Source organism: Ictalurus furcatus, chromosome 20 (assembly GCF_023375685.1).
Source record: "Ictalurus furcatus strain D&B chromosome 20, Billie_1.0, whole genome shotgun sequence".
Taxonomy (NCBI): domain Eukaryota; kingdom Metazoa; phylum Chordata; class Actinopteri; order Siluriformes; family Ictaluridae; genus Ictalurus; species Ictalurus furcatus.
In genome coordinates, this window is record NC_071274.1 from 20860997 (window position 1) to 20878166 (window position 17170).

The 17170-nt window shown below is 42.7% G+C and overlaps 2 protein-coding genes across 2 annotated transcripts; one reads left to right on the plus strand and one right to left on the minus strand.

The window, feature by feature from the left end:
• The first annotated feature begins 841 nt into the window (after nucleotides 1-841).
• On the plus strand, nucleotides 842-12420 carry yme1l1b (YME1-like 1b). The gene is made up of 18 exons (XM_053651863.1): nucleotides 842-1060; nucleotides 1726-1836; nucleotides 2361-2541; nucleotides 3663-3761; nucleotides 3886-3995; nucleotides 4094-4244; nucleotides 5217-5300; nucleotides 5544-5717; nucleotides 5810-5962; nucleotides 6698-6830; nucleotides 6916-6978; nucleotides 7539-7651; nucleotides 8030-8185; nucleotides 8510-8661; nucleotides 9478-9604; nucleotides 9919-9992; nucleotides 11144-11230; nucleotides 11335-12420. Exons 1-18 carry the CDS (start codon nucleotides 1028-1030, stop codon nucleotides 11476-11478), a joined length of 2145 nt encoding a protein of 714 aa, XP_053507838.1. The 5' UTR covers nucleotides 842-1027; the 3' UTR covers nucleotides 11479-12420.
• A 442-nt stretch (nucleotides 12421-12862) lies between these two features.
• On the minus strand, nucleotides 12863-16464 carry LOC128624297 (patched domain-containing protein 3). Its single transcript, XM_053651859.1, has 4 exons — nucleotides 15628-16464; nucleotides 14730-14851; nucleotides 14487-14632; nucleotides 12863-14398 (listed from the first exon to the last, which is right to left on the minus strand). The coding sequence occupies exons 1-4, from the start codon at nucleotides 16369-16371 to the stop codon at nucleotides 12882-12884; spliced, it is 2529 nt and encodes an 842-aa protein (XP_053507834.1). The 5' UTR covers nucleotides 16372-16464; the 3' UTR covers nucleotides 12863-12881.
• Nucleotides 16465-17170: the final 706 nt, after the last annotated feature.

The following is a 17170-nucleotide window of genomic DNA, read 5'->3' on the forward strand; positions in this document are numbered from 1 at the left end:
TCTCAAACTATTTACACAGAAATGTGTCACAGAAAAGATTTATCGTAATGTTGTAATGTTTTATTTTAATGACAAAATTCCTGCACTTGAAAAACACAATTTAATGAAATGATCTGAAAACATAACGTTTAGAAACACCGGAGTGTGATATCACAGCGTCCTCACGGGGGCGCTAATGCTGCTTTAGTGCCAGCGGAAGATACTGGAATAAAGTTGGCTTGACGTTCTATATTCGCAGAAATGCGGAAATTAAGGGGCCGTCTCTAAAGTTACATACGACATTGTATTATATATATATATATATATATTATACATATAAATTATTTTATTAATAGGACATCTATTTGTTTAAGAAAACCATTCAATTTAGTACGGGTCATTTTGACCCCCTTTATGCATTCATGAAGGTTTTTTTGGTTCATGCATTGTAGGGTTAAATATCCAAAATCTAAAAGATGTGCCCGTCATACCTGACACCTACTCGAACACTTTACAGTTGGCTGTGTGACTGTACATCATTCCCTTCAAATGCTATTGAGCTTTAAATTATGGTATATTTTGTGTAGGAGCCCATGCAGTAATAAAATACATGGCAATATATACATATGATTTAATAGTTTATTTTGTTAAATATCAAAAATCTAAGAGGTGTGCATTATAGCTGACATCTAGATGAACACTTTACAGTTGGTTATATGACTGTAAGTCATTGCTTTCAAATGCTCTAGAAGTTAGAAACGTGTTTAACAATGTCGTATGTAACTTTAGAGACGGTCCCTTAATTCCCGCATATCCGCGAATACCGAACGTCAAACCAACTTTATTCCGGTACGTTTATAAACACCGGAGTGTGATATCACAGCGTCCTCACGGGGGCGCTAATGCCGCGTTAGTGCTAGCGGAAGCTACCGGGAAAAGCTCGCTGTTAGGGGGACGCCGGTTTGGAGGACGTTTCATTTCAATTAATTCAGCTCAGATTTAGTTATATGTGTCGTGTCACTTAGAATTGCTCGTTGCTTTATCGGAAATGTTTTCTTTCTCGTCTACCGTACAGCCGCAGGTAACTGCAGAACTCTGCTAGCTAACTCTGTTTAGCGTTTACGTTAGCTTCACATGTTTGCAGTCAAGCAAGCTAACGCTAATACCAACTGATGCTAACGTTTTAGCTGCGTGTCAGTGGTTATCATTTTGTAAATCAGCTTGTAATCGGATAACTAACTGATTTATATACACTAGCTTGCTACTTAGAGGTTATTCACTGATTATTAGCTTAGCTTAGAATCGTTCAACATTACTAGCTCTTATCGTAATGATGGTTCAATCCTAAAATGTTCACTTGTTGTATAAGTAGTGCACTAAGTAGAGTGCGGAAGTCGTTACTTTCTAATATATGTAGTGCACCTATATAGGGATTAGGGGGCTATTTGGGACTGGGCCACCTAGTTTTAGGCCTAGAGTAACGGAACTTCCTGAGACATTATTTTTATTAGAAGACATTATTATATACTTGATAAATTGTAAACAAAATAAAGTTTAAATCTCATGTCGCATAATATATATATATATATATATATATATATATATATATATATATATATATATATATATATAAATATAAATAATACTTTTATAATGTATCGTGTTGCGTCAGAAGCGTAAGTGTTTCACTGCGCATGCGCGGAATGAAACACATGAATGAAGCTGAATATTATGATCCGTTCTCAGGTCACAGTTCCACTGAGTCACCTGATCAACGCCCTTCACTCTTTAAAAGGTTCAGTGGTCAAACCTCAGCGCAGAGAGAGGAGAACCGAGCAAGAGCTACACGTCACAGAGGTACGTCTACCCTGTTCTCATCGAAACATCGGACAGGTACACGGGCCAGGATTGATTTACCTGGTCTAACAATCTACCTGTTTGACATCCGAACCAGTTATACAGTCGGATTGTGTCGTAGCGCCGCTGCCTCGATGCTCCAGGGTCGTGGGTTTGATCCTGAGCTTGTGTTACTGTCTGTGTGGGTTTCCAACAGCTTCTCCGGTTTCCGTGAAAACACACCAGTAGGTGGATTGGTGAATCTAAATCTCCATGAAGGTGTGAACGAGTGTGTTTTCATAGTAGCCTGACCAGGATGACACACCTTCTGAAGATAAATGAATGGGAACAGTGTTTATAGTGAAATAATTGATCATAGTTTCAATATTATATCGTTTCCTCGCACAGCTCTAGTGAGTACAGGTGCTGTGATGGCGTGGTTTTGATCGCTGAGCGTTTCGAGTGAAATATGTCAGTGCGAGAACTTTTCTACACGCTGATCTAATGACGTCTGATGAACTTTATCCCGTGTTTGTGTTGCGCAGCCGTCATGGAGCCTCAGAGACGTGGGGTTGGCGGATCTGGGAGCAGGACAGCTGGACGAACTTGTGAACAGACTGTTGCCGTGCGTGACCCGGGACGTGTTTTCGGAACCCCCTAGAGCTGAAACGCACCCCTGGAGGACGTCGTACCTGTCCACCGAGTCCTTCTTTCACAACAGATATGGTGAGAGAGATGCAGATTCCCGAATTAGTAAGACTGGTTGCTTGTTGTGTTGCCTCTTTTGTTCAGAAAAAATCATAAAAATACTCTGCTCTCATGGATATCAAACAATTGCAAACAAAACACAGGTTTAATTTTAAAAAAAAAACCTCAACCTTTGTTAAATATAGATGTGCAACAATTATTGGCACCCCTATGAATTCATATGAGACATATATTTGAAGTATATTCTCATTGATATTTTACATTTTTTAGTAGAACTGGGTGACAAGGAACAGGAAATTGTTCAATCATGACTTCCTGTTTCACGGGGGTATAAATATGAGGTAACACAAAGGCCAGATTCCCTTTGTCATTCATAACAGTGGGTTAGACAGAGGAATATGGCTGTGTTGTGCGGCAAAAGGTTGTTGAGCTTCACAAAATGGGAAGTGGATATAAGAAAATAGCACAAGCATTGAAAATGCCCATTTCCACCATCAGGGCAATAATTAAGAAGTTCCAGTCAACTGGAAATGTTTTGAATGAACCTGGAATTGGACGTGTGTCTATATTTTCTCAACGCACTGTGAAGAGGACGGTTCGAGTGGCCAAAAAATCTCCAAGGATCACAGCTGGAGAATTGCAGAAGTATTGACTAAAAGGGTGCCGATAATTGTTGCACACTTATATTTAACAAAGATATATATATTTTTTAAACCTGTGTTGTGTTTACAATTGTTTGATATCCATGAACAAAAGATCAAAAGGTTAAACAATAAAGACAGTTTTTCAGTCTTTGCTCATATTTACCAAGGGTGCCAATATTAATGGACGGAAGTGTATCTGTGAAATCCACTATGGTCGACCTCTAATTCCTTGCGTCTCTATACGTTTAACATGCGGTCGTATATGACACGATGATCACCACGGTTATGAGGTTTTTCTTCCAGACAGTGAGCGAGATCTAACTGCAGGTAGGTACTGAAGAAATGTCAGTCTCGAGTCATTCGAAACGGATTGTGTAGATTTGCAGCATATGTAGATCTCGCGTGCGAGCACGAACGTAACGTAAACATTTCAGAATTCTGGAGGTTTCTGTAAATGTCTTGGTGAGAACATTGAGGGTTTTTCCTCTCGTCCAGGTTTTTCAGTCGCCAAGATGGGCGCGGCGTCACCGGTGTTTTGCCGACCGAGCTCTTCCCCTCTTCAGACCGCGTGCGCTGATCTAAACGTCTGGCCAGGTATCTTACTCTCACGCCAGCACTTACAGTAAAACCCCCTCCATTGTGTTTCTCACCAGAGTGATACTGGGACAGGGTTCCTTTCTCCGCCTCCATAATGAAGCTCTCTCTCTGTCTCTTTCAGTATTGATCCAAAGACGAGGCTTTAAAACCCTGAAGTCCAAAACGAGGCGTCTCCAGGGCGGCTTTGAACAGTCACCGGACACGGACTCGTACACGCCATCTTTTATGAAGGTCTGATCCACGTGCAAGCGTGAAAACATTGTGAACCTGTACGGGGGGGGCGAGGGGATGGGGCGGTACAACAATTTACCCTCATTTTGTCTCTGCAGGGCTTACTTATGCGGGACAAAGGTCAAGTTCCTGAGACTTTAGACAATCTTCTGAAAAGCAAAAGCATTCCAGACGCGCATCACGACGCTTTCAAGACGGGTTTCGCAGAGGGCTTTCTGAAAGCTCAGGCTCTCTCACAGAGGACGCAAGGTAAGACTCGCACCAGTTTCAGCAAAGTATCTAAAAGACTTAAAGCATCCTTTAAAAAAAAAAAAAAACGAAAACACTTTAAGCTCGGAGAAGAAGGATGTTCCATTCAGGAGGCAGCTGAGTTAGATTCAGACTTATTTTGACGTCTATCTGGCATCATATACAACCTGCTAGCTTTGCTAACCCTATCACAAGAACTAGCCAATTTAATAATGAGGTATAAAGGTCTACATTTCAAAATTGCACTTTTAACGGCTTTTAGTAGGAAAGTGTTATCCTTAAGGTTCTCTATTACCTAGTCGCGTTTAAAAGATTTACGCATTCAAAATTTGCACACTCTTTCTCTCCACCACCGATACGGATCAACAATTTCGATGACCTCATTCTGTACTTCAGCGTCTCGTCCAATCAAACGCTCTCTAGAATCCGAAACGTCCCGCTCCCGACGTTTTAACGATCCGTGGTACGAACAGTCAGATACGGGTTAGCCCGGGCTGTGAGGTAAACTTAAACGCTATTGGCTGTTTAAAAAGAAGTGGGAGGAGCCACTCAGTTATGTCCCGCCCTGACTTCCTGTTTCAGTGGAAATGACACGAATCAGCACATGGAGTAACGCGGCACGTTTCGAGGCACTTCATGGCGATTTTAAGGTTGACGTATGTTTGCCAAAAAAAAAAAATTTAAATCAAGTTTTAAGGTTTAATAAAAGCGCTTTTTATTTCTACAGTCGCTGCTTTCAGATCTTTCGCGAGTAGTAAAATGTATAAATAAACCTTTTCAGTGCTGTGGATAAAATGCGTATATGCTGTATAATATCTTTTTAAGTCTCAGTTTTATCCACGAACATCTTTTCAGTCGTAATTCCAGACAAAACGACCGTTCGTATTTTTTTTAAATCGTTATTCGAGCTCTCGTTAGTTCTGTAATGCAGTCATGTGTGTTTGTGTATCTGAAATACGTTCTCCTCTGTAGAGTCGTTAAGGCGAACACGGCTGATCCTGTTGGTCCTCTTACTGGTCGGATTGTACGGACTCTCCAAAATGCCGTTTCTGTCAGGTAAAGGCTTTTGATGTGATCTGATCTGATCCGATCCGTTTCGTGCTTTCCGAGCACCTGCTTTGTAACTGCAAACGATCGCTGATTTTACCTTTTCTGCACGTGAAACATCTCAAATCTAACAAGATCTCTAAAGCTAAGTGTATTCTATAATACTCTAACTGCTATGGGCATGGCAGCAGAGTGTGTGTGGTGTGCAGCGTGCCTTTGGTGTGTGAACTGTAATCTAACCGTTCTGGACAGTGCGATTCCGAACCACATCAGGCCTGGACTCGGCAGTGGACCCGGTCCAGATGAAAAACGTCACCTTCGAGCACGTGAAAGGAGCGGAGGAGGCCAAGAACGAGCTGCAGGAGGTAGTGGAGTTCCTCAGGAACCCGCAGAAGTTCACCGTCCTGGGAGGAAAGCTCCCTAAAGGTAACGGATCATCAAAGATATGACCCCTCGTTTAACGAGGCTTTAAGTTGCGCCGCATGGTAACGAGGTCCCGCTTGACTCTTCCTCTGCAGGGATTCTGTTAGTCGGGCCTCCGGGAACAGGGAAAACCCTGCTGGCACGCGCCGTGGCAGGGGAAGCTGACGTGCCTTTCTACTACGCCTCCGGATCAGAGTTTGACGAGATGTTCGTCGGGGTCGGCGCGAGCCGAATCAGGAACCTTTTTCGTAAGCACGGAAACATACATGACGAGTTTTCTCTGTCAGTGTTTTGGGTACACTCGAGGGAAACGTCACCGGGGTTACAAACGATGCACGGTGGCACCCCCCCATATCGTTACGTTCCTGCTCCAGGGTTCCGCTCCCTCCTCTTTAGGACGAGTTAGAACGGTTAAATACGTTCTCTACATATGAAGTTCTACTCTACTTTTAGGAATCCTAGGGTCTAAATGAAGCCAAACACTGCGTTTAACCAGAAACTTGTATTTATTTATTTCTTTTTAAAAAAGTGTCCCCCTACTACGCAGTGTGGTTTTATTTATTGTTTTATTTATTTATTTATTTATCTGCAGAATTGTAGGAAAAACACATACATTTTTTAAATTTATTTATTTATTTTTCATTTTTCTTCAAAAATCTGCTACCATCCTATAGCCAAGCTGCAGGAAGTGCAGGAAGTACAGGGAATTCTGGACAGGAAGTAAGGTCTACTACTTACTTTCTTAAAATCCCATGAACGTTTGTCATTCTGGAGCGAGTCATTTTGTTCCCTTTTTTTTTTTTGTTTCCGGTTAGCCGTTACATTTTAGGGGTAAGTCGTACATTTTGATCAACATCCACAGCAACATCAATCGTTTTCGAGTTAGTAACTATACACCGTGATACACACGGGTTTTATTTAAACAGCGTGACTCGTTTATATCCTAAGACCCGACGTATGTTTTGAATTTCTTTCTCTGTTAGGGGAGGCCAAATCGAACGCTCCGTGTGTGATCTTCATCGACGAGCTCGACAGCGTAGGGGGGAAAAGAATCGAGTCTCCCATGCACCCTTATTCACGGCAGACCATCAACCAGCTTCTGGCTGAGATGGACGGGTGAGTGAGCCTCGACTCTTCACCTACACGCTGCGCTTATTTTTGAGCCGAATTTGTATCAAATGTTTGTTTGTTTCATTTGCAGATTTAAACCAAACGAAGGCGTCATCGTTATCGGTGCTACAAACTTCCCTGAAGCTTTAGATAAGTGAGTATCTTCAGTCAGGGGTAATCAACTAGTGTGTAAGCACCTACCATGACTGACTAGCCACGTTTGAACGCTGAACTATAAACGATTTGTTTATGGCTATAAATAAGAATATTCAAGGCGTGTTTAGTTCCGTAGTGGTGAGTCACGGTACCGGTTTTCGATTAGCGCCCTGGAATGGATGAGACATCTATTTCGGATTTGACCGAGGACGAATAAACGTTTACTTCTCTGTCCAAAAGGAGAAGACCCGACTCTGTATACACCACCCGTATACGGAAGTTTACACACACTCATTCTTTATTCATTTCAGTTCCTTCCGCACATTTTAGAAGAATAATAAAGTCATCAAAACTCCGAACTACGGCCGCTTTTTCTTTGCGTCGTCTCCGCTACACTTATTTTTCAAGTACTCGATTCGGTCCATTGAAATACTTCGCTGGGTCGATATCTCCCGACTGCAGTGCGCCAGTTAACGAACCCTGCTCTAAAGAGTCCTTTAAGGATAAGAGATCCGAATCAATAATTAATCCGACGGGTTTGGTTTTCCTGTCCTGCAGCGCCCTGATCCGGCCGGGACGCTTTGACATGCAGGTCACCGTCCCCCGACCCGACGTGAAAGGACGGACGGAGATTCTGAAGTGGTACCTGAATAAAATCAAAGTAGACCCAGGTATATACCGAGTATATCACGATTATAATACGCTTCGAGAACACAAGTGCATCTCAAAAAATGAGAATATCACGGAGAAGTTCGTTTTGGTTTTGTTTGTTCCCCCCCCCCCCCCAATCCGTAATTTAATTCAAAAAGTGGAACTTTCATATATTCTAGATTTATTACACGTGTAATGAATCTAGAATATGAAAGTTCCACTTTTCGAAATTAAATTCTGGGGAAAAAAATCAACTTTTCCACGATATAATTTTTTTTTTGATATGCACCTGTACAATGTGACCGATTTCAATGATTTATCCTCGTTAAATATCTATTACACCGAGCCTTGTTGCAGCCTTGTTCTAAAGTATCGTTTCCACACACGACGCCGTGCAGCTGTAGAGGCCGAGATCATCGCCAGAGGAACGGTGGGTTTCTCCGGAGCCGAGCTGGAGAACCTGGTGAACCAGGCTGCTCTGAAGGCTGCCGTGGACGGGAAAGACATGGTGACGATGAAGGAGCTGGAGTTCGCCAAGGACAAAATCCTGATGGGTTAGAATCACACACGATCAGAACGGCAGTCCGAGTCATTGTTGTGACCCTGACTCCACTGTTACTCAAGTCACTGATATGACTCTAAAGTCTATTTTTGTACCAGGTGTTTAGTTTTCCATCCGAGTTAAGCATTTATTTATTTTTGTTCAATTGTATTTAACCTTTTTCAAAAATCTATTTTGTTAGCACTTTGTTTGGAAACAGTATCTCGGTCTGTTTCTTTCCATGTTCTTACTATAAAATACAGAGCAACAGCGGACTAACAGGACTGGAGCTTCCTCTCAAACGCGCTGAAATTTCCCTTTTCCCGTTTCCCGTCAGGCCCGGAGCGCCGGAGTGCCGAGATAGACGAGAGAAACAAAGTGATCACGGCTTACCACGAGTCCGGACACGCCATCATCGCGTACTACACCAAAGGCGCCATGCCCATCAACAAGGCTACGATCATGCCGAGAGGTCCCACTCTGGGCCACGTGAGTCGTTAACGAATCATATCCACCCACAAATCCGCAAAAAGGATTTTCGACGAATCGGCTGTCGTCGGCTTCTCACGCGGCTTTTACACGTCGGGTTGTATTCAAAAGCCCGACGAGTTCCCGACTCTGATCGGTCAGAAGCCGTCGATCCGTCTTCTATAACACCGCGGGTTTATATTAACGCCCTGGTTCCGGTTATCGTTTCTATAGCAACAGCACATTCACAGGGATTTCTACGGCGGACGCTCCATGTAAACGGTTTCAAGAAAACGTGTGTGTAAGGAAGATGTTTTATGTCAAATTTCTGGAAGGAGCCTCCAGTGTCAGTGCTTTTGTCACAGGTTTCAGGGCAGAGACGTTTACTCAGGAGTCGTGGTTTCTCAGTAACATGACGAGCTGCGTTTATTTTGTGTTTTTGTTTTATTAACGTCAAGGGAGGAACCTGCTCATCATAATTGTTTCGTGGATGATCATCAGCATTAATTGTAACTATAAATAGATTTTTTTTTTTTTTTTTTTTTTTTTGTATGACGTTGTAGTTATTTAATGGGGGGGGGAAAGAAAATAATCTGAATAAACCCCTCTGGATTTCGGGGTGGTAACGGTAGCTCTGCTTTGTGCTGGGCCACATCACGGCATCCTGTTGATGATTAGTTTCCTAGAACACCATGCTCTCAAAGTGTTTTACTCCTTACATAAATTCTTTAGTTTTGTAGCAAGTTATATCACTTTTTCTGAATGTTCTCTCTCTCTCTCTCTCTCTCTCTCTCTCTCTCTCTCTCTCTCTCTCTCTCTCTCTCTGTTTTATCCCAGGTGTCCATGCTGCCGGAGAGCGATCGTTGGAGCGAGACTCGAACTCAGCTTCTCGCTCAGATGGACGTCAGCATGGGGGGCCGCGTAGCCGAGGAGCTCATTTTCGGAAATGAGAACATCACCACAGGTGAGTTTGAGCTAATAGACTTCAGTGAGTCTGAGTAAAGTGTCGCTTTATACTTTTGTCACGTGTAGAAATGTACCGAAATGCGTCTGGTATCCAAGACGGCATTGTTTTGCACGAAATTACTATATATATATATATATATATATATATATATATATATATATATATATATATATATATATATATATATATATAAAATGTACATGTATGTATATGTATGTGTGCGTATATAATGTGTGTGTGTGTGTGTGTGTGTGTGTGTGTGTAAAATATGTTAATATTATAATATAATATAATTTCATGCATTCTGACAGGTGCATCCAGTGATTTCGACAGCGCTACAAAAATCGCCAAAATGATGGTGACGCAGTTCGGCATGAGCGAAAAGGTTTGTTTCGTCTTTTTTCAATACTCTCTGGTATTTAACAAAACAACACCACCACAGTAACATTTAACCTTTTTAAGGCTTTACCACAACCATGAGTCTCCAGTAGCAAGAAACAATCAGAAGTCAACACCGACAAGCCTAGTCCTTCTTGTTACTAATGTTAGTAACACTAGAACTAACCGTAGAACCCAGGTCTTGCACTGAGAGAAGCTGATTCAGACGTTCGACCTCGCTGTGGCCTTCACTTTGTTTGGATCAATTCTAAAAATCGAATCGGTTCATATGAACTCCGTATACAGTCGGGTCCATAGGTATTTGTACAGCGATGCCATTTTCGTATTTTATACACCACCCCTGTACACCACCACAATGGGTTTGAAACGAAGCGATCACGTCATGTGATCCGAAGTGTAGACTTTGGGCTTAAATTCGAGGGGTTTAACAAAAAAATTAAATAAAATAAAATGAAATGACTGGCCATGAAACTGCTATCAGGCAAATCGTCCAATTACTTTTGAGCCTGTGAAAATGGAGGGACTCTGTATGAAATGGTCGTAATTCCTAAACGGTTAATGCAATGTTTGGTTTTTATTTTGTTAAAGCCCTTGAAATGAAAGCTGAGTGTCAAACACTTCAATCGCATCTCGATCGCTCGGCTTCACGTCCGTTACGATAGTGTACCGAGGCAAAATTACGGAAATCGTGTCGCTGTCCAAACACTTATGGACTTGGCTGTACATCCCACAAACATTCAAACGATTTAAGTTATTACTTTCAGTTTTATTTATTTATTTGCTTGTTTTATTTGTTTGTTTGTTTGTTTATTTATTTATTAATTGATTACCGGGGTGAGCGCATGCTTCCTCCGAGACACTCAGATCTTATTTTAATAAAACAAAAATTCTGTTCTACCAAACCATTAGATGAATCCTGCTATAGTTTGTCTATGTGTCAGCAAAAGCTTAGTTATAATACTGAACATAAACCACGTTATTATAAGTAATAGTAATATTACCGTAACGAGTGCTGGTTATTTTCGTAACTCACCGTCAGGGGTTTGCCGTCGCTCGTTCCCGAAGTGTTGAACAGCTTTCCTTTGTACATATTTATTTATTTATTCATTCATTCATTCATTCATTCATTCATTCTAGCTGGGTGTCATGACGTACTCAGATGTGACGAAGCAAAGCCCCGAGACGCAAGCAGCCATTGAACAGGAAGTCAGGACACTTCTGAGAGTAAGCTTTTGTCCTCCCCAGTACCCCCAATTTTACATACTATACCGAATTCACCATAACTCGTCCGTCATTTAACATCTGTGCGCCGGATTTTTTCTTCACAGGATTCATACGAGCGTGCTAAAGCTCTCCTGAAGGCTCGTGCGAAAGAGCACAAGAGCCTGGCCGAGGCTTTGCTGAGGTACGAGACGCTGGACGCCAGAGATATTCAGATGGTCTTGGAAGGAAAAACGTTGGGGACCAGATGAGTCTCGCAGCGTGTGGGGTGTGTGTGTGTGTGTGTGTGTGTGTGTGTGTGTGTAAATGTACATAAGCAATACAACATCCTGGCAAGCTTAAACTCAAGCCTTTTACACTCTGTATGTATAGCTAAATGATGAACACGTACAAATACACACTACTCCTTAATTCACCCTCGCCGAAAGGTGTTTCCCACTAAATTCTCCACAGTGGAGAGGTGATGTATGCAGAGATGTGGCCTTCAGGAAAACTTACAGGACATCGGAAATTCAACGCACTTTGTAGGGATAACGACTGAGATGTATGTTTAGAGTTGGGGGGGGACGGGGGGACGGTGCTGCTTTCGGGATCTTTCACAGCAATGCTGGATTACTTTCTCCAAATTCCGTAGGAAGATCTGTAGATAATTCAGATATGCTTTTTAGTTACCAAAGACGGGGGTCTCGCAAACTAGAGATCAGAATCAGATGACGTATAGCTGGAGAAAACGCCGTTGTCGCAAGGTCAATTAGTGCAAAAATAACGTGTTTAAGTCTGAAATTTTCATTTAGCGCGGTTTTCTCGTTTCCAGCGTCCTCGGTGTCCGTCAGACAAAACCGATATTTATTTAAAAGCCATACACGATCCTAAAGGCTCCTTAAAGGTTTGATTGAGGCTGCCGGTTATCTCCGAGTATTGCTGCGTTAGTGTAATTAACTAATTAAGAACACTTTATTCTTGGAAATAAGTATAGTTTGGTTTGGTCAGCCCTTATCCTTTATCCAATCTGTGTTAATCATGTGTATATATCAATAAACTTGTGTTATGCTGGAGCATTTTATCTTTGTGTATATATATGTATAGAAGAATGTAAGCTTGAGGTTTGGTGGATTTTTATTTGGAGTTGAGCTCGTGCATCAATAATGATGAAGGAGTGGTTGATGGAATAAAGAGTCTATGATGAACTGTGATTTTCAGAGTTTATTTGTTGCTTATCATACATGGAGCAATGTGAAACAACCACGAATTGAATCTCTCCGATTTTTAGGAATATTATTCGTTATATCTGCGGACACCACAAGATATTTTAATTTGATTTGGAGAAATTCAAAAAAAGCATGATGCCCTCATCCAGTGAACTCTACAGCTCAAGAAGCCACATATAGAGATTATTATATTCATGATCCAAAAAAAAGAACATTTGTATTTTCCCATGATTGGATTTCGCTCTAAACGACGTTCGAATACAGTACAAAAAGCCTACAAAAAAAAAAAATATATATATATATATATATATATATATATATATATATATATATATATATATATATATATATATATATATATATATATATATATATAACCTTTGTCAGTCATTCTAGTCATTGTGCTCCTTTATATGGGTATCATATAGTAAATAAAGCAGAACGATTTAAAACTTGACGCAAAATCCAGAAAAGGTTAAAAACACCGGGATAAAAGCAATGCCGTGAAGCAAACCAAACACAATGACCAGAAACGTGATGGCGAAGAAGGTTCTGAAGATGTAGCTTACTGACGTAGAGAGCACTACCACGCCGAGAATCGTAGAACACGCCCCCTGTAATATGGGATAGCCCAGATGAGCGAGCGCCTCCACGGCTTTATCGTTCACGCTAGGCTTAGCACTGGATACAAACGCGTAAGAGATATGAGCTGAGAAATCCACAGAGAACCCGATGCTAATGACCAGGTTGATCATTGAAATGGAGTCCAAGCTGATACCTAGCAACCCCATGAAGCCTGCGACTCCTACGATGATGGATCCGATGGCAAAAGTGACCCATAAAGCACAAACTGGACTTGGGATGAGTATAAGCGAGATGACGAGCATCACTGCGGTAGCTATGCTAACGGTCTGAATAGTGTTGCTTGCAATCACGGTATATTGATCGTAATATATAAACGCGGGATGGTAAACCACTAATGGGAATTGGCAGTTCTGGGCGGTTTTTCTCAACGTTTCTAGCATGATCTTCTCCGATGGATCATTAACCGTTTCAAGAAATAAGCGTGAGGCTCGGATCGTCTTGTCAGTCACGTTGACGTCCGATCTGAGCATCGGTCGTCCCTGTAGAAACGGGTGCAGATGTTCCATAAATTCAGCTTCTGAGCTGATGTTGAGGTGCTTTTCTTTGGCGTAACTCTCAAAAGAATGAAGCCAAGAGGCGGCCAAGTTCCCAACGAAAGGAAGGCCTCGGAATTCCAAAATGCAAGATTCCAGTTGAGGTCGTTCTACTTCGTCCCAATATGGAAATGTAGCATTGACCGCCAACATGATGATTGGACCGCGCTCGGAAAAGTGCGTCTTTTCGTCTTCGTAGTATTTGACTACGTACGATCGATCCAGCGCCAGGTTCTTCAAGTCCATCCCTTCTTTGATCGTAGTGCATCCGTAGATACTGGTGGAAATATAGCCGATGTAAAGGAGAACCACTGTTGCTTTGGCGAGACCTGTGGTCAAAAAAGGTCCGTAGTACTTCCTGAAGAACAACTGCATCAAGTGTTCCTCTTCAGTTCCAGTTTCGTGCTTGTAGGCTCCTCCCACACAGCATGCAATATAAGCTTTTGAAGATCCAGGTAGGCGTCCTTCTGGAACTTTCAGGCACGTCAACCAATGCCGATTGCTTTCCTCCCTTTTGCCGTTCAATGCCAGACACGCGCCGAAGAAAGTGATGTTATAGAGGTAGCAGAACAAGATGGCCGTTCCAGCATATAGGCAGAAGGACCGTACCGAACCAAAGGGGTTGCTGTAACTGAGGTAAAAAGCCACAACGTCGGTCAAGGTCGTGATTGTGATTGAGATGGCTGCTTCTCTGTAGGTTGCAGCCATGCGCTCTGCTACACTGTCTTGGACGTTGGTCTTCTGCCAGCAGGAGATCACGATGAACATATCATCGATGCCGATCCCTGAAAAAGTCGATATTTGTAGCAATTCATGCACCACGACTTCAGAAAAACCTACTTATGGAGTGTATGTGATTAAGAAGTGTCTTACCGAGTACCAGGAATGGAGAAGATGCCGCGGTTATGACAAACGGGACGTCCATAAGCAAGAGTAAGCCAAAGCCGGAAAGCACGGCTAGTCCGGTCGAGATCACTCCGAGAGAGGCCACCCACACTTTATTCCTCACATTGTCAAGCCTACGGGCGAAGTCAATCAGAGCACGGTCAAGTTATTCGTTGTTTTATTTGATATACTTCTTGTAATTCTAATAAAAGTGTAGAGTGTGACACGAACCTTACACACGACAGCACTGAAAACAGAACGGCAATAGAGTAGGTGATGGAGAACAGCTGTGTGACGGACTCGGTGCTCTTCTCAAATTCTTGTTGCCGTGATACGGATGTGAAAAAGGACACCTGGAAGGAAGCCCACTCGAGTAATGAATACAGTTTTCATGATTTATGGCTGTCACTGCTTCCTAAATACCTTTATTGTGGCAGAGCTCAGCTTTGTTCCTGTTTGTCCAGAATTCAGAATAGTTTGTTCGTAATTGAATGGTCAGCTTTAGTAGGTGTGATGAAGCGGGACGATCACCGTGCTAGACCTAATCTACGACCCCTGATCCAGTTAATCAAGAGCACTCGAGTACTAGAATTAAGTGTGTTAGATCTAAGCTCTATGGGAAGGTAGATTCCCACAAAGACGGTGTCATGGTGGATCCGGAGCTTATCCTGGGAACGCTAGGTGCGCCCTGGATGGGAAACCAGTTTCCCATCCACTTAGGGGAAATTTTGGGGTCCCTGTTTCACCTACCAGCATGTTTTGGTGACGTGGGATGAAACCTGAGAACTCAGAAGTAGCCAAAGCCGACACAGGAAGAAACCGAACTGGGAACCCTGGAGCTGTGAGGTATCGCCGCTACTTTACCACCATGCCACAATCTTTCTGGTTCATTTAGGCTGAATTTAAATGCCTCAGATTGAGGAGTCGTTGATTGGACCTGTATGCCTGCCATCTATCAATGTCTTCTAACACACCTACTAAATCTGGTGAGAAGAACTGAATCTGGTGATCTTAGATCTGGTCAATTAGGTCTGACGATGCAGGAAGACCACCAAATTCCACTGAGCTCTGGACATTCAGGAGACAGTTGGACTCAACTAGCTCTAGAGATCAAGAAGTCTTGACGTACCTGCGTCACGTACGTTGACTTGTTGCCCAGCAAATTCACAAAGTCGTTCAACCAAGCTTTCTCCAGCATGCTGTTAGTTTGTCGTAGGTAGTAAGTGAGTCTCACTGCCTTGGCACTCTGAACAAATCCATTACCGTCCACTTCAGCCTGCCCAACTGAACGTTCTAGATGAACGACGCCGAGTGTGCCGTCATGATGTACAGGAAAACTCAGGTTGTACCTGTGGATGTTGCTCGCGTTGTAGTCCAAAACCTTGAGAAGAACGTTCTCTTGACAGGACTCGTTGACTCGAGCGCAAACATCATCGTAGGAAAACTCCCGTCCGTCGTATTCCACGGTCATGCTCCGCACGGCGGCGTCCACGCGCAGGATTTCCGCAAGAGCATCTTCGCTGAGAGCGTTCATCCCACGGGTGAAAATTGCGGACGCGTATGTACCGTCAGTGATCAGCCTCAGTGCAGAAAACACATCGTCGTTGTCATCGTCGTCATCGTCGTCATCGCTGCTTTGAAAAAAGGTCTCGTAGAAATGCTTCTCCATCTTTGCATGCCCATCCTGTGGCGTGAACTGCTTCACGATGTCGTTAGACTTCCTGTCCTCGAGAAAGTAGAAACCGACGCCGAGGGTTACAGACAGACTGAGCGGGATGACGATGAACCACCACGGATGCTCTCCGACCGACCTGCCGACTTTTTCCAGACAAGATCGGATCGGTTTCTCTACACAGTTTGTGGGGAGCACCATGGTGACCGTGAGGACTTGATATGCTTTGAGCCTCCAAGCCCTACCTTCGCATTACCTCCTAAAACCCTACCCCTAAAGCTTCCCCAACTTAATCTTCTGTCTTTCTCTCACTGCTAGTTTCTCCAATCAGAGACCCATCAACTTCTCCTGTTCCAGGTTTTTCTGCTCTAACTGCTCTAATGAAGAGCTTCATAATGAGCTCATGGCCTGGATCGGGTGGATCAGAAGGGAAAACCTGAAACTTTCAGATGATCACACCAACCTCACACAGAGTTGTTTGACTTGGGACACAAAGGTTCTCCTTTAGCTCCCCGTTATCTTATAACTGCTAGAACAATTAGGAATTGTCTCCTGAATGATCATCCAATAGTAAAGCTTTCTTTGAAGAGCTGTAATTTTCTGATGCAGTGGTCAGGTATATCCCGTATCCCCAGAGGCCATTATGCACTTTGGGAACAGGACAATAGGTCTTTGTTCATTCACAAGGAAAGCTATCCTCGGGGAAATGGCATACTGCTGATTCATCCAAAAGGGAAAAGGGATATATTTATTCAGTATACTTAGTCATTTCCTTTTTTTTGGTCTCTTCCTGTAAGAGTATGTATCTGAAAATGTTTATTATGAATAAGAGAAAACACTGTGTTCTGGTACTTTTTTTTCCAGATCACTGAAGTGGAAAGATATTCCAAAATGGCTGATAAAAGTCTGGATATAGGCTTGATTTAGAGAGCATAGAAGTAGAGTGAGGTCTTCTTTTCTTCTTCTGATAGGATTCTAGCACTGTTTTATTTTTTTAGCA

Bases quoted from the DNA above. Each gene is read 5' to 3' on its own strand.
- yme1l1b (XM_053651863.1), top strand. From the start codon at position 1,028: ATGTTTTCTTTCTCGTCTACCGTACAGCCGCAG. The intron at 1,837-2,360 runs GTACGTCTACCC...TGTGTTGCGCAG, and splicing joins AAGAGCTACACGTCACAGAG to CCGTCATGGAGCCTCAGAGA. The intron at 11,231-11,334 runs GTAAGCTTTTGT...TTTTCTTCACAG, and splicing joins AAGTCAGGACACTTCTGAGA to GATTCATACGAGCGTGCTAA.
- LOC128624297 (XM_053651859.1), bottom strand. From the start codon at position 16,371: ATGGTGCTCCCCACAAACTGTGTAGAGAAACCGATCCGATCTTGTCTG. The intron at 14,852-15,627 runs GTACGTCAAGAC...GCTTCCTTCCAG, and splicing joins AGTCAACGTACGTGACGCAG to GTGTCCTTTTTCACATCCGT. The intron at 14,399-14,486 runs GTAAGACACTTC...CGACTTTTTCAG, and splicing joins TTCTCCATTCCTGGTACTCG to GGATCGGCATCGATGATATG.